Source organism: Myxocyprinus asiaticus, chromosome 24 (assembly GCF_019703515.2).
Source record: "Myxocyprinus asiaticus isolate MX2 ecotype Aquarium Trade chromosome 24, UBuf_Myxa_2, whole genome shotgun sequence".
Classification (NCBI taxonomy): Eukaryota; Metazoa; Chordata; class Actinopteri; order Cypriniformes; family Catostomidae; genus Myxocyprinus; species Myxocyprinus asiaticus.
The window spans coordinates 9293130-9308856 of NC_059367.1; the positions used below are offsets into that span (position 1 = coordinate 9293130).

General features: G+C 42.0%; 1 protein-coding gene across 4 annotated transcripts in view; it reads left to right on the top strand.

Annotated features, from left to right (window-relative positions):
* The window catches only part of LOC127415156 (netrin-G2-like), a 102273-nt gene that overhangs the window by 44781 nt on the left and 41765 nt on the right, over positions 1-15727 (top strand). For 2 of the 4 annotated variants that reach the window (XM_051653761.1, XM_051653759.1), the window contains exons 4-5: positions 3899-4089; positions 4434-4457. In XM_051653761.1, coding sequence (XP_051509721.1) covers positions 3899-4089; positions 4434-4457 — 215 coding nt within the window. The remainder of the gene's footprint in view (positions 1-3898; positions 4090-4433; positions 4458-15727) is intronic. The other 2 variants (XM_051653762.1, XM_051653760.1) reach the window with 1 other exon arrangement.

The window sequence follows — 15727 nt, forward strand, 5'->3', positions numbered from 1 at the left end:
GAAGAATTTTTACAATTAATATTTAACATAGGGTCTTCATAAAATATTTAATAAAAGAGTTCTAAGCCATGAACCAATCCAACTAATTTCAAACTTTGATCTGAATCAAGAAAATATTTGAAAATTGTACAAAAAGAAAAATGAATGTGTATTTAACGTTTTTAATCAGGGCATGAACCACAATTCCATGAAGCATTGCAAATGATGTAATCAAATTAAAATGAATGGAAAGATGTTTAAAGATGTTGATTTTAACGGTGATATCAAAATATTCAGATAGTATATGCAAATATACAGCATAAGTACTAAGTAGTGAGAACGTTGCATCATTCACAGTGCGTCATGGGAGTTCAGCTCTATATCGGTACACGGTGCTTTGCATTTTAAGAGGATAAGTAAAGCCCCAATTCTGGATTTGGTCAGATATTGATAAGTGCCCTTGCTGTGCTTTAATTGATTAATGCCTGCCTGAAGTCTGGTCTCTCAGAAGCTGAGAGGTCTCCCCTAAGGTGAGGCCCTCTGGAATGAAGTGGTGTGCAGCTGATTAATTTGTCATGATAGGAGCTTGATGGGCACTTGGTCTTGGTGAAGCACCCCGATTGAAAGAGTCTGTGATTGACATTGTGTTTTAATTATGACTTAAAGGCCTCCAGTGGGTGGTTGGAGTCTAAATGTTTCCTCAGGCTTTTAAAATCAGACTTAATTAAAGTAAATGAAATTGAGTAAAATAACACTCTGTCTGTCAAATGATTCCCCACTATCAGCAATGTTTGATATGTAGGTAATGAGAGGGTGTGAAAACAGAGAGGTGGGTTGCAGATAAAATATAGGCATTGTGACAGAAGTGTGGCATAATGAGTAGCACACAAAAGCTGTAGTGTGCACAGACTGATTTTACGAAAAATCGGTGAAAGTATGTCAAATGTTTTGTGTGCTAAAATTGTCAAATGTCAAAACTGCCCCTCCCAGTGGTTGAAGCTGGAACTAGAGTTGTGACGCACTGTGCAATCACAATAACTTACTTCTTTGAATAGTTGTGATGTGAAAGGCACAGCGTGTCCAATATTTCAGAAACATTTAGGTCATATCATGAGAAATAAAATTTTCCTTAAATCTAAGGGTCAGTGAAAGGGTGCATTGAAACTAAATTAAGACACACACACACAAAAAAAAAAAAAAAAAAAATCCTTTTAAAGCCATAACTAACCCAAGAGCTAAGCCTGATCTAATTAAAATTGATGTGACAATGGCAACTTTTTTGCAAACCAAAATGATGTGCTTCATTACATGTTTGACTGCCGTTTCCCAGTGAAATGTCCAGCGGGGGGCACCAAAATCAAGTGCAATGATATTGTAATCAGATGAGGTTTTTAAGGTGTATATTAAATGGATGTTTTAATGAGTAAAGCGTATCTCCCTAACCTAAACCAACACCTAAACCTAACCAATAGTGTCCATAAAGGTAAAGGAGAGGTGAACAAAACAGACATCCTTACCCTTAACCTACACCTAAACCTAACCGATAGTATTTTAAAAGCAAATTCGACATGAAAAGCACATTTACTGAAGCAACCACGTTGTATCGTATCACTTCGATGGCACTTTTCCCTTCACTTTTACTTTTGTTTCTAGCATCCTTGTCCAAAACTCAGGTATTAGGTGAGGTACTGCAGAGGTTAATCACATTGGAATAAGTGTGTAAATATAGGTGGGTCTGTAATACAAGTGTTAAAATTTATTGTTTTTCAAATGATGCGTTAGAGTAAAACTGTTTTGATATAATAACATAGGTAGCAGGGTGAGTAACAAATAAGAGTAAAAAATAAGTGAATAAAACGCAAAGTTGTTGTTGCGCCTCTAGTGTTCATTTCACCAGGAAACTGCAGCTGTGGTTCCTTTTGCAAATGCTTAATTTATATGGTGCCAAAGAAGGAATAGCTGTACAGCAATTAAGCAAGGCACAAGACAGAATTTTAGAAGTCTCGCATGTTTAGATGGCCTTGCTTTTTTTATCAGGTTCTTCAGATGGCGAGCACGAGGTATGACCTCATTATACGGCTATGCAAGGTTTGGTTATGGGTTGTCCGCATGGAAATATATAGGTCAGCTTCATAAATATTTAATGCAAAAGGATAGCTGTTTGCTCTAGTGAGGATGAAAAAAGCATTGGGATTTACACACTCATTTGATTAGGGAGATTGTAATTGCAAACGCGTAATTTCCATACTAACCTGCTTTCCTCTCCAGCCCTTTAATCTCAACTATCCTTACACTCGGCTGTCAGATCGGCGGGACATTTCTCATAAACTAAAAGCAGGGAAGCAACATTTTGTCAGCTCTGCAGATTTTCCTTATAAAGCCAATGATAAGGAGAGACAAGGCCATCTCAATATCTCCCATTTATTCTCATAACTAGCGATAATCGTTACTCACCCTCTCTTTTTTGTGGTACCAAAGAAGTAGACTTTTGCTATATTTGGAGTAGAGCAGACGGGCGCTGTTTACAGTCCTCACAAATCTGAGAGTTTTATCTCAGACATCATAGTCAAAGAGAATCAAACTCACCCTCATCTACAATAAAGAAGAAAACCCTCTATAGTGCTTTCAAAAACAGGTCATGGGAAGTGTTTTGTTAATAATGAAGGATTAGATACATCTAGCAAAGTAAATATGAATTTAATATCTGACTAATCTCTAGAGCGGTGGACATAGAAGTTTACTTTTAATGATGTAGTGTTGGGGAAACTTTTAAACTGTAGTTTTCTAGGCTACAAGCTACTACAGTAATTATTTTAAAGTACTTAAACTACAGTCAATCTAACTACATTGCAGCCTTCTACAGTATGTGAGCAATAGCTTTAAAAAATAAATAAAAATGTGGACTTTGAATGAATGAACAAACATTCTCAGTTTGGGTGACTCATCTAACTTGAACAGATACATTTATACTGAATACAATTAAAAAACTAGAATACATTCTGTTATATAATGGGGTCAAAAAATATTAATAAGCAGCAACATTTAACAAAATATTTAGCTATAAAAAGAAGACCTAAAATGACCCAAATTGGTGAATAATTTTTCAGTCGGTTCACTTACATGAATTTTCCACTAGCATGAATCGAACTTTTAAATACTTACTATGAGAGAAAGGCCATTTGCGATGAACTGACTCTCTAAAATGAATTAGTATTTCCAGTGGTATAAGAGAATGGAGCATTTAGAATGAACCAATTCACAAGATTGAATCAGAATTTTCAAAGCTGCATATGAGAGAATGGACCATTTAGGATGAACTGATTAATATAAATGAAACTAAAAGCATTCTACCAAAATGGCTGAATAAAGTAAGCTAACCATGCTGTGAAATCCAGGCTGAGAACTGTTTGTAATCATGTGCCAAACAGTGTTTGAGTGGAAATGCTACTAGAACAGTTACTCACTGTGCTCAGAACTGTTCTGCTTGAGGGTGAAAATGTGGCTAATGTGTTTAAAAACAGTGACGTAGCATTTGGTCACAGTAATTGCTGGATAAATTTGCTTGTTACTGGAGAAGCTAAACCATTAGCTACTGTTACATGATTCAAAAATAGTAAGTAGCATCACTACTTTTAGTTAGTTACTCTCCAAAACTGACACACACACTCACACACACTCACACTCTTACAGTTCTAAAAGATCTACAGAATTGCCTTCAGCTGTTGTTTTTAGTCACGCTATAGCACATGCATGCAACTAATTAGTTGATTTCTTGAGCCAAGTAATGAGCTACTAAGCTACCTCAGCTGACCCCAACAAATATAAGGGGGCAACCATCCTCTGTGGAGCAGATTCTGCCCTTGCTCATGGCTCCAATATAACTAGCGTGCTAATTGGTTGCTGTCTTTTGTTTTCACAGGTGTAAGTGTAACCTTCACGCCGGTCATTGCTCGTTGCGTGACGGCAACCTTCAGTGCGACTGTGAGCACAACACCACAGGACAAGACTGTTCGGCCTGCGAGAGAGGTTTTAAGGCCAAGTCCTGGAAGCCTGGCTCCTACCTGCCCACCCCGAATGGATCCCCGAATATTTGTACGAATTCTGCACCTGGTATATACACGCACACACTCACACACACCTGAGAAAGGAGCAATTATTTACGTTCACTGTAGAGAACTGGGGCATCTGTGCTCGCTAAGGAAGGTAGAATAGCAAAAGCCTTTCATGTAAACTTTAGTCTTCTCTCTAAAAAAGAAGACAGAAATAAGAGATATGTAAATAAATACATACACAACTGTACATTCACTGCCTGCACAAGCGAGATGTGCTGGCAGAAGCTTCTAGACTGATAGAGAAAAAAATAAAACAAACCCAGTGGAGTGTTTTCTCATTTGTTTTATCTTCCTTTTCAACCCTCTCTAACTCTCTTTCTATCTCCTCTTTTTCTTTTGCAGGTGAGGCGTCAGGAACTTCTGGCAGTAAGTGACATGCTAATGAAATGCGTTGACTGACATTTTCATGTTGTCAGTTCCGCTGCCATTACTCTTTTTAGCCTCTTTATTTTATGTCGTTAACAAGGTGCTTGTTTTCATCTATCCTTTAACTGTCACACTGAATTCTGATGGCGTGATGCATTTTTCCACAGTTTCCACAGTTTATGTAATGTAAGATGGAAAGAATTATAATGTTGCGTTGTGATGTATGAGAGTGTCCTCAAGGTTACTGGAGATTTCAGGGTAGTTTCAGCCTGTTTGTGGTGGACTATTGCTGTTTTTTTGGAATTCAGAGGTGAGGACAGATCTTTTTAGGAAAATTTTAGGGAAATTCTGTCAAAATTTGAAGATTATTTTAAAATAAGCATTTCCATCTAAAACGTTTTGCCCAACTGAAATCTTTTTAATATCTCATTTGATTCTTCAAGACAGCAGTGAGATTAAATTGAGTGCCAACTTTTGGTTAGGTCTCCTGCTTCTCAGACCCTAGTAATCTCCCTTGCAAAAATTTAGAATTCACTGCAAATTTGCTGCAAACTTGCTGCAAATTTGCCACAGACCATTTTCACATGCAAGTGAGCTTTGTGGCAAATTTGCAGCAAATTGTCCATTGTTACCAAAGGTCTGCCAGAGGTTCACCACTACCGGTGAAGAGCTGCAAACTTCTGGCAAACATTTGCGGCAAATCACAAGCTCATTTGCATGTGAAAAAAACTAGTGGCAAATTTGCGGCTAGTTGAGATTTTTTTGTGAGGGCTCTCATGTCTCCTCAGGAAGTTCTCAACAATGACTCAAACTGTGCCCAGATTTGTAAAAGTCTGAAAGTCTGCAATCAAAAGTCATAGATTTCAACATGAACATTTCTCAACATATTCTTCCAAGACCAAATTATCTGAGCTATGCTATCCACATAAATATTAAAGCTGTGTACTTTTACTTTATGCCAGCAAATGTCTAATTTGTGTCTATTCACTTTGCTTGGAAAGCTACTTTGATACTATAGCTTTCCAAGCTTTCTGAATACGCACCCGTCTGCCATTGGTCAAACAAAGAGATAGCCCAACTCATGCCATTTGTTGAGTAATGTTGTTGGGGCAGGTCTAAGCGGGTCATAGCACCACAGAAACACATTGTTATCAGTTTTCGGAAAAATTAACCTTTGAATGGCTTACTTATGTTTGTCTCTGCATATTAAGCTGGGATAGGAGAAAGTATTTTAACACAGAAAAAGTTACATACAATTTAGCTATATACTTTATTTAATAAGGTTGACATTTCCTTATGAAAATTAACCATGGTTTTACTACATTTCTGCTTCAAAATTAAGGCTACACCTAAAGAGCACCACAGTCGCATCAGACAGTGAAACATAAATAAAATGACTTTCTTAGATTAGAATTTGGTCATACTTGCACTCTTTCAGTGTTTTCTTATGTCTCATTGTTCTTCATCTTCAGTAGCAACACTAGCAGTTACGCTTGACCCAGTCACTTTACCACTGTCCATAACCACACCCATAACACCATCCACTACCCAACCAATCTCAGACTCAACACCAGTCACTACAGGGCCAGTCCTACCAATAACAGTACCCCAGAACCAGGATCCATCACCATCAGTTGACACATTTACAGGTTAGAGCTGGTTTGATAAACTCAATAGAGTAGTGCGGTTTGTGATAGTTGAAGTGTGTAGATAAAAACAGGTCCCCTTTTTGTAATTTGCCTTTTATTAGCATAGTAGTATTTAGATTTTAGAGATGTGGCCTTTAGATGAATTAGAAGATGTTCATTTACAAGAATATGGCATTGTAGATACTCTAAGTCTCAACTTGTGAGACTTGCGCTGTGTCCGAATATCCATATTTCCCTAATATACAGTATGCCAATGGAGTAGTATGTTTGAATCCTCAGTATTTTACTGTTTCTGGTGAGATTCTGAAGTGCGGATCAACTGGACACTTTACTATCCCATAATGTCTCTGGAGCTGAGGAGACAAGTTCAAACACTTGATCTAAACAAACGGCAGAGAACCGTGAGTGAGACAGCTCTTCTCAACAGTAAGTTCTATATATATATATATATATATATATATATATATAAAGAAAGATATTACTTGTGCTTAAATAGTTTTTGGGCATCATGGCTGCATTACCACCTTGGGGTTTGCATTATGTTTCAATAATTCAACAGCCCGTCGTCAGTTATTCCTTACTTATAAACCAGAGTAGATTATTTTCGCGGTTGTTGTTATTACGTCATACAGTATATTCGGGACACGGGACAATGCCCACGTTCCCGAATGAAGCATGTCCAGAATCTATTCATACTACTCACATGCATACCTAAAGAACATGCTGTTTTACCGGCCAAGAAGTGCGTTCTTCATCAAAAAACAGTTCATACTCTGACAGTATGCAATTTCGGACGCAGCATTAGAGTATTAACAGAGTACTGACTGGATGTTTATATGACAGTTTGTAGTTAAATATACACATTAGTATTTTTGACATAATTATTTATATTTTATACAAATTAATGGTAAGACTTTACAATAAGGTTCCATTTGTAACATTAGTTAACATCATTAGTTAACATGAACTAACAATGGACAATACTTTTACAGCATTTATTAATCTTGGTTAATGTTAATTTCAACATATAGTAATACATTTAAAAAAATCAAAAGTTATATATGTTAACATTAGTTAATGCACCATGAACTAACAATGAACAATTGTATTTCTATTAACACTAACATTAACAAAGATTAATAAGTGCTGTTAAAATATATTGTTCATTGTTAGTTCATGATACATTATGCATTACCTAATGTTTTGTTTTTGTTTTTTCCCTTTTTCTGCCAAATTTGGAATGCCCAATTCCCAATGCGCTTTTAAGTCCTCGTGGTCGCGTAGTGATTCGCCTTGGTCTGGGTGGCGGAGGACGAATCTCAGTTGCCTCCGCGTCTGAGACCGTCAACCCGTACATCTTATCACGTGGCTTGTTGAGCGCATTGCCACGAAGACAAAGCGCGTGTGGAGGCTTCACGCCATCTACTGCGGCAACCATGCTCAACTCACCTCCCCTATATCAAAATACTGGTATGTGATGTTATTAACATGTGCTGTCACAGTGCTTTTTTTTTTTAAATTTTTTTAATTTTATTATTGTTATTATTATTATTATTATTTTTTGCAAGATTTCTGAACAGCTTTTCCACTCAACCTCTGACCAATGAGTAACACTCACTGGAGTGAAAGCAATTTATCACAGCGTGTGTCGGACTGTGGACTCTCACACTGCTTCAGGGTCCTGCTGCCTGCCATCAAACACACATGCTGAAGACACATTAATGCATTATTTCACTCAAAGTAATATGTCGAAATAACTCCATAATTCAATATTATTAGGACCTGTCAGAGCAGCCTGATTTTGGAGTTTGTGATGTCATTTTTTTCAATCATAGCCAAGATGAAAATATTTAATAACTTTCAGTGGAAAGAACTGAGATTATTTGGAATGCAGGAAATCTTTTACAGGGAGAAAAGAAAAACAGGATACAAACAGGATACAAGTGGCATATTGCAAATCTTAGGGGTACATCGCAAACCTTGCAACGGGGTCACACCCACAAGTTGTGACATCATGCACAAGCATTCGTATCAGGGACCAGGGTTGGGAGGGTTACTTTTGAAATGTATTCCCCTACAGATTACAGAATACATGCTGTAAAATGTAATTTGTAATGTATTTCATTAGATTACTCGAGGTCAGTAACGTATTCTAAATACTTTGGATTACTTCTTCAGCACTGGTAGATTTTTTCACTTGTTTTGACTATAAAAACTCTGCCAGTACAGTAAGACAAAATACACATGTTAAAAATACATTCTCTGAAAAACCTAAATATCTTATGCAGTGTTGTTTCTAAAACAAGAAAAATAAAATTGATCTTGTTTTAAGGATTTTTAGATGATTTTTACAGGAACACAATACAAAAATTATTATCAAGCATATGATTTTTTCCCTAATATCAAAGGTCTTACTAGAAGAAAAAAAATTATGATCCAACGTGAATTTTCTTGATTAAAAAAATATGATTGTGCCTGGTAACATGCATGTAAAATGGCTAGAAATAGCATTTTAGCTTAGCGTAAAGCTGACAATTTACACAAGGTTTATTTCTATTTTTTCTGCTCCAAACTTACTTCAAACTTACTTCTCTGTCTGCTCGTATGAATGTAACACATCATAAGAAAGTGTTTCACCGCTGTTCAAATGCACTTTGGATTACATCATTTATATGTATAAATGTTTTCCATCTGAAAGGACTAAATATTAAATTAAACAAATGACAATAACATGCAAAGTAATCTCTTCAGTAATCAAAATACTTTTTGAATGTAACTGTATTCTAATTACCAATGATTTAAATTGTAACTGTAGTGGAATACAGTTACTTAGATTTTGTATTTTAAATATGTAATCCCGTTACATGTGTTCTGTTACTCCCCAACCCTGTCGGGGACTGATATAGTATTGCTGATGGCAACAGAAAGTGATACTATTTTGGGCAATTTAGCCCTGTCTCAATTTGCATACTTCCCTACTATATAGTATGCCAAAAGCATATGTCAATTTAGTAGTATGTCTGAATCCTGAGTATTCATAAAACAATGGGCGAGAAATACCTTGATGCCTTACTGCATCTGGAGAGATGTAGTAATGTAGGGAAGTGCGCATTCACTGGACACTTTAATATCCCATTATCCCACAGGAGGACACATCATATTCAAAACGCTGATTGTAAATAAAAAAATAAAAAAAAACCCAGCAGAAAACCGTAAGTCTGCCATTTTTTTTAACTGTGCAAGTGCTGCTATATATATCAAGAACATTGTTCCTTGTGGTTTAATAGTCCTTTAAAAAAAGTACAAAAACCAAAAAAACAGAGTAGATTATTTTTGCGGTTGTTGTTGCAACATCATACATTCGGGACATGGAACAATGCCCACGTTTCTGGATGAAGCATGTCTGGAAGTGTATTCATACTAATCTGCATACCTAAAGAACATACTTTTATTAACGACCAAGAAGTATGTTTTTCATCAAATAGAGTACATAGTCTAACAATAGGGGAATTTGGACACAGCTAATGTGACATTAAAAACACTCGTTGGAAAAAGTAGCTTTTTACTGGAAAAGCTACACTATTTTGGAAACATACTGAGCTTCTAAAAAATGTAGTTACGTTGCGTTGCTTCATTAGTTAAGCTCGCAACAGCAGCAAGATGCTTCTAGCTACAAAAGCTTGCTTACGTACCCCGTTGCGTTTCAAAATGTGTCTGACTGCAATTCATAACTAAACACATATGTGTAGCATTCTCAACGTTGCCGCAAGGGGCGCTATAGCTGACATCAGTGTGAACTCTCGATACAATTTCACTATACACAGAAAAGCACATAATAGTATACAAATAAAACAAATAACCATTAATTCTTATGTAGGCTATATATGGTAATACAAGATAATGTGTTAACATGAACATTTCTACACCCATATTAGCTACAGTGCTTAACAGTTTATTGCGTATTATGAATTAGTTTATTAGAGTAATAATATAGTATTAGCAATTTTCATAGTAGCCTAATAAAAGGAACATTAATGACACCTATTAGTTTAAATACATATTTAACATCAAGTTACCATACCATGGTTCTTAGCAGTGTACTCTACACCATGCCAGCAAGAAACTTACCCTGATATACATTTTGTAAGTTTATGTGGGACTATAAGTACATCTTTTTTTTTTTTTTATAGAATTTTTTTTTTTTTTACACATTTAACATATGTACTGTGTATAAATGTAAATGAATTTTAGAGATCGGGTGCATGTGTTTTTTTTTTTTTTATTATTTATTTATTTATTTTTTTATGGGCACAGTATGCCCACCTCTTCAGACACTACTACACCACTGGTTTCAGCAATGTCTCGTTCCCTTCATCTCAGGTAACCGAGGTTACATAATAATAATAATAATAATAATAATAATACATTTATTTTATATAGCGCCTTTCTTCAAACTCAAGGTCGCTTTACAGGATAAGTGTAAAAAAATAAATACATTTAAGAGTCAGAGAAGCATAGGTCAAAGAGATACACTATATTGCCAAAAGTATTCGCTCACCCATCCAAATAATTGAATTCAGGTGTTCCAATCACTTCCATGGCCACAGGTGTATAAAATGAAGCACCTAGGCATGCAGACTGCTTCTGCAAACATTTGTGAAAGAATGGGCCACTCTCAGGAGCTCAGTGAATTCCAGCGTGGTACTGTGATAGGATGCCACCTGTGCAACAAGTCCAGTCGTGAAATTTCCTCGCTACTAAATATTCCACAGTCAACTGTCAGTGGTATTATAACAAAGTGGAAGCGATTGGGAATGACAGCAACTCGTAAAATGACAGAGCGGGGTCAGCGGATGCTGAGGCGCATAGTGCGCAGAGGTCACCAACTTTCTGCAGAGTCTATCGCTACAGACCTCCAAAGTTCATGTGGCCTTCAGATTAGCTCAAGAACAGTGCATAGAGAGCTTCATGGAATGGGTTTCCATGGCCGAGCAGCTGCATCCAAGCCATACATCACCAAGTGCAATGCAAAGCGTCGGATGCAGTGGTTTAAAGCACACCGCCACTGGACTCTAGAGCAGTGGAGACGCGTTCTCTGGAGTGACGAATCACGCTTCTCCATCTGGCAATCTGATGGACGAGTCTGGGTTTGGCGGTTGCCAGGAGAACGGTACTTGTCTGACTGCATTGTGCCAACTGTGAAGTTTGGTGGAGGGGGGATTATGGTGCGGGGTTGTTTTTCAGGAGCTGGGCTTGGCCCCTTAGTTCCAGTGAAAGGAACTCTGAATGCTTCAGCATACCAAGAGATTTTGGACAATTCCATGCTCCCAACTTTGTGGGAATGGTTTGGGGATGGCCCCTTCCTGTTCCAACATGACTGCGCACCAGTGCACAAAGCAAGGTCCATAAAGACATGGATGAGCGAGTTTGGTGTGGAAGAACTTGACTGGCCTGCACAGAGTCCTGACCTCAACTCAATAGAGCACCTTTGGGATGAATTAGAGCGAAGACTGCGAGCCAGGCCTTCTCGTCCAACATCAGTGTCTGACCTCACAAATGCGCTTCTGGAAGAATGGTCAAAAATTCCCATAAACACACTCCTAAACCTTGTGGAAAGCCTTCCTAGAAGAGTTGAAGCTGTTATAGCTGCAAAGGGTGGGCCGACCTCATATTAAACCCTATGGATTAAGAATGGGATGTCATCTGCGTCTAAAGGCAGATGAGCGAATACTTTTGGCAATATAGTGTATGTTTCGAGATTGATTTTGAAATCATGTATGGAGGTGTGATCATGGAGAGACTGAGGGATAGAGTTCCAAAGCGAAGGGGCAAATGTGCAAAGAGCCCTACCACCTAGTGAGTTCAGCTTGTAATGTGGAATGAATAATAGGCCCAAATCAGTTGACCTGAGTGAGCGTAGTCAATGTCAGTGATGTATGAGGAGGCAAGACCATTTAAAGCTTTGAATGTTGTAAGGAGAATTTTGTATTGGATACGATAGAAGACAGGTAGCCAGTGTAGCCTACAAAGTATGGGAGTGATGTGAGAGGATTTCTTTGAGTAGGTGAGAACCCTAGCTCGCCGAGGCGCGCCGTCAACGAGACTGAGTCCAACTCCAAACTGAGAAAAGAGATGCTCTGAACCGGGAGGAGCTTGCTCTTTTCCCAGTTGACCCGAAGCCCTTGTCGGCTGAGGTGCGAGAGCACCATGTCCCTGTGTGCACACCACACATCCCGAGAGCGAGCTAGGATTAGCCAACCATCAGGATAGTCGAGGATGCGAATGCCCACTTCCCTAGCGGGGCAAGGGCTGCCTCTGTGGGCCTATTCGGCGACACCGTCGAGGACTTTGCCCAGCAGTTCTCGATGGTAGGGCAGTAGATGGATGCTAGCCGGCATATCCTGCCCCGGCACGGCTCAAGATCACGCACCCCGTCTACTCATTGCCCCTTCGGCCCAGCCCCGGTGTGGAGCCCACCGCAGGAAACAGACGCCACCCGTCTCACGGCCGCCCAGAACCCATGAAGGCTTCAAAGCACCCTTGAGACGGGTGACCCAGGGACAACGAAACCCGCTGCTCTGGAGCTTGTAAGCAGATCTTCATCTTTTTGTTACCTTTTGCATTTAATTGCGCTGCATGCCCAAGTGGCTGCAGTACTCAAGAGCTCAGCAAGAGTGGTTTCCTTGTTCCCTGGGTCACGTATCCGGTGTGTATGGCTGGCATTACGACCACCATCCACCACTCCATTTGGCAGGTTGGTGCTCCAGCGGCGGTCTCCCACCCCTGAGCGCCCAGCTGTGGCACAAATCCGCCCCTGATGTGACAGTCTCCACGGGTCACGAGGACAGGCCTCTTCCTCCCCCGTCCCAGGCTGTTCCGGGAGTGGTCACAAGGAGCCAGGTAAATGCTTCGATGTCCTGAGACTCAGCACAGCCACGACATGGTGTGGCACCTCGAGCTCCACCCCGCCGCGAGGCCCCACCTGCCGATTCATCCGATGACGTTGTCCCTTTGGTCCCCCTTGCGCAGAACTTGGACGCATGGCTTGCGCCTTCCAATCCGTCATGAGGGCTGGTCCGGACCGTCCGACTCGGCTGCGCGATTCACTTTGCCAGGCATCCGCCCAGGTTCAGCGGTGTCCACTTCACCTTGGTGAAATGCTGCTACCTTGCGCGGAGATCGCTACCCTCCTACGGAAGGACGCGATAGAACCTGTTCCTCCAGCCGAGATGAAGAAAGGATTTTACAGCCCCTACTTCATCGTACCGAAGAAAGGCGGTGGGTTGCGGCCAATCTTGGACCTGCGAGTACTGAACCGGGCTTTACACAGACTCCTGTTCAAGATGCTGACGCAAAGACGCATTCTAGCGAGCGTCCGGCATCAAGATTGGTTCGCGGCAGTAGACCTGAAGGATGCGTACTTTTCACGTCTCGATCCTTTTCGACACAGACCCTTCCTGCGGTTTGCGTTCGAGGGTCAGGCGTATCAGTACAAAGTCCTCCCTTTCGGCCTGTCCCTGTCTCCTCGCGTCTTTACGAAGATCGCAGAGGCTACCCTTGCCCCGTTAAGGGAGGTGGGCATTCGCATTCTCAACTATCTCGACGACTGGCTAATCCTAGCTCACTCTTGAGACATGTTACGCGCACACAGGGACCTGGTGCTCTCACACCTCAGCCGACTAGGGCTTCGGGTCAACTGGGAAAAGAGCTAGCTCCTCCCAGTTCAGAGCATCTCTTTTCTCGGTTTGGAGTTGGACTCAGTCTCCTTGACGGCGCGCCTTACGAACGAGCGCGCCCAGTCGGTGCTGGCCTGTTTGAAGGCTTTCAAACAGAAAACAGCGGTTCCACTGAAACTTTTTCAGAGGCTCCTGGGGCATATGGCATCCTCGGCGGTGGCCACCCCGCTCGGGTTGATGCATATGAGGCCGCTTCAGCACTGGCTCCAGACTCGAGTCCCAAGACGGGCATGGCGCCATGGGACACACCGCGTGGCCATTACGTCGGTCTGTCACGTCTTTTCAGCCCTTGGACCGACCTCTCGTTTCTACGAGCAGGTGTTCCCCTAGAACTGGTCCCCAGGCGCGTCGTGGTCACGACAGACGCCTCAAACGAGCTGGGGCGCTGTTTGCAACGGGCACGCAGCCGCCGGCCTCTGGACGGGTCCGCGACTGCATTGGCACATCAACTGCCTCGAGTTACTGGCAATTCTGCTCGCCCTGCGGAGGTTTCGGCCGTTGATCCAGGGCAAGCACGTGTTAGTTCAGACAGACAACACGACAACGGTAGCATATGTCAACCGCCAAGGTGGGTTGCGCTCTCGTTGTATGTCACAACTCACCCACCGTCTCCTCCTCTGGAGTCAGCAGCACCTCAAGTCGCTGCAAGCCACTCACATCCCAGGCAACCTCAACACTACAGCGGACGTGCCGTCACAACAGGTTACCCTCAAGGGAGAGTGGAGACTCCACCTTCAGGTGGTCCAGCTGATTTGGAGTCAATTCGACAGGCACAGGTGCACCTGTTCGCCTCCCAAGAATCCTCCCCACTGCCCGCTCTGGTACGCCCTGACCGAGGCCTTCCTCGGCATAGATGCGCTGGCACACAGCTGGTCCCCTGGCATTCGCAAATATGCGTTTTCCCCCAGTGAGCCTGCTTGCACAGACCCTGTGCAAGGTCAGGGAGGATGAGGAGAAGGTCGTCCTGGTAAGCACCCTACTGGCCCACCTAGACATGGTGCTCGGACCTCACGCTCCTCGCGACAGCTCCCCCCGGGCAAATTCCCCTGAGGAAGGACCTTCTTTCTCAGGGAAGGGGCACCATCCGGCACCCGTGCCCAGACCTCTGGAATCTCCATGTCTTGCCCCTGGACGGGACGCGGAAGACCTAAGCTGTCTCCCACCTGCGATGGTAGACATGTTCACTCAGGCTAGAGCTCCCTCTACGAGGCGCCTGTATGCCTTTAAGTGGCGTCTGTTCGCTAAGTGGTGTTCTTCCCACTGGGAAGACCCCCAGAGATGTGCAGTCAGATCAGTGCTTTCCTTCCTGCAAGAGATGTTGGAAGGGAGGCTGTCCCCTTCCACATTGAACCATAGCAGCACACCACGATGCAGTCGACGGTAAGTCCTTAGGGAAGCATGATCTGATCATCAGGTTCCTAAGAGGCGCCAGGAGGCTGAATCCCTCCAGGCCGCACCTCGTTCCCTCATCGGACCTCTGTAGTTCTTCAGGGTCTACAGAGAGCCCCCTTTGAGCTTTGCAGTCAGCCGAGCTTAAGGCACTCTCCTTGAAGACTGCCCTCCTGACTGCGCTCACTTCCATCAAGAGGGTAGGTGACCTGCAAGCGTTCTCTGTCAGCGAAACATGCCTGGAGTTCGGTCCAGGTTACTCTCACGTGATCCTGAGACCCTGACCGGGCTATGTGCCCAAGGTTCCCACCACTCCTTTAGGGACTAGGTGGTGAACCTGCAAGTGCTGCCCCAGGAGGAGACAGACCCAGCCCTGTCGTCGCTGTGTCCGGTGCGTGCTTTACGCATCTATTTGGATCGCACGCAGAGCTTTAGAATCTCTGAGCAGCTCTTTGTCTGCTTTTGGTGCACAGCGGAAAGGAAGCGCTGTCTCCAA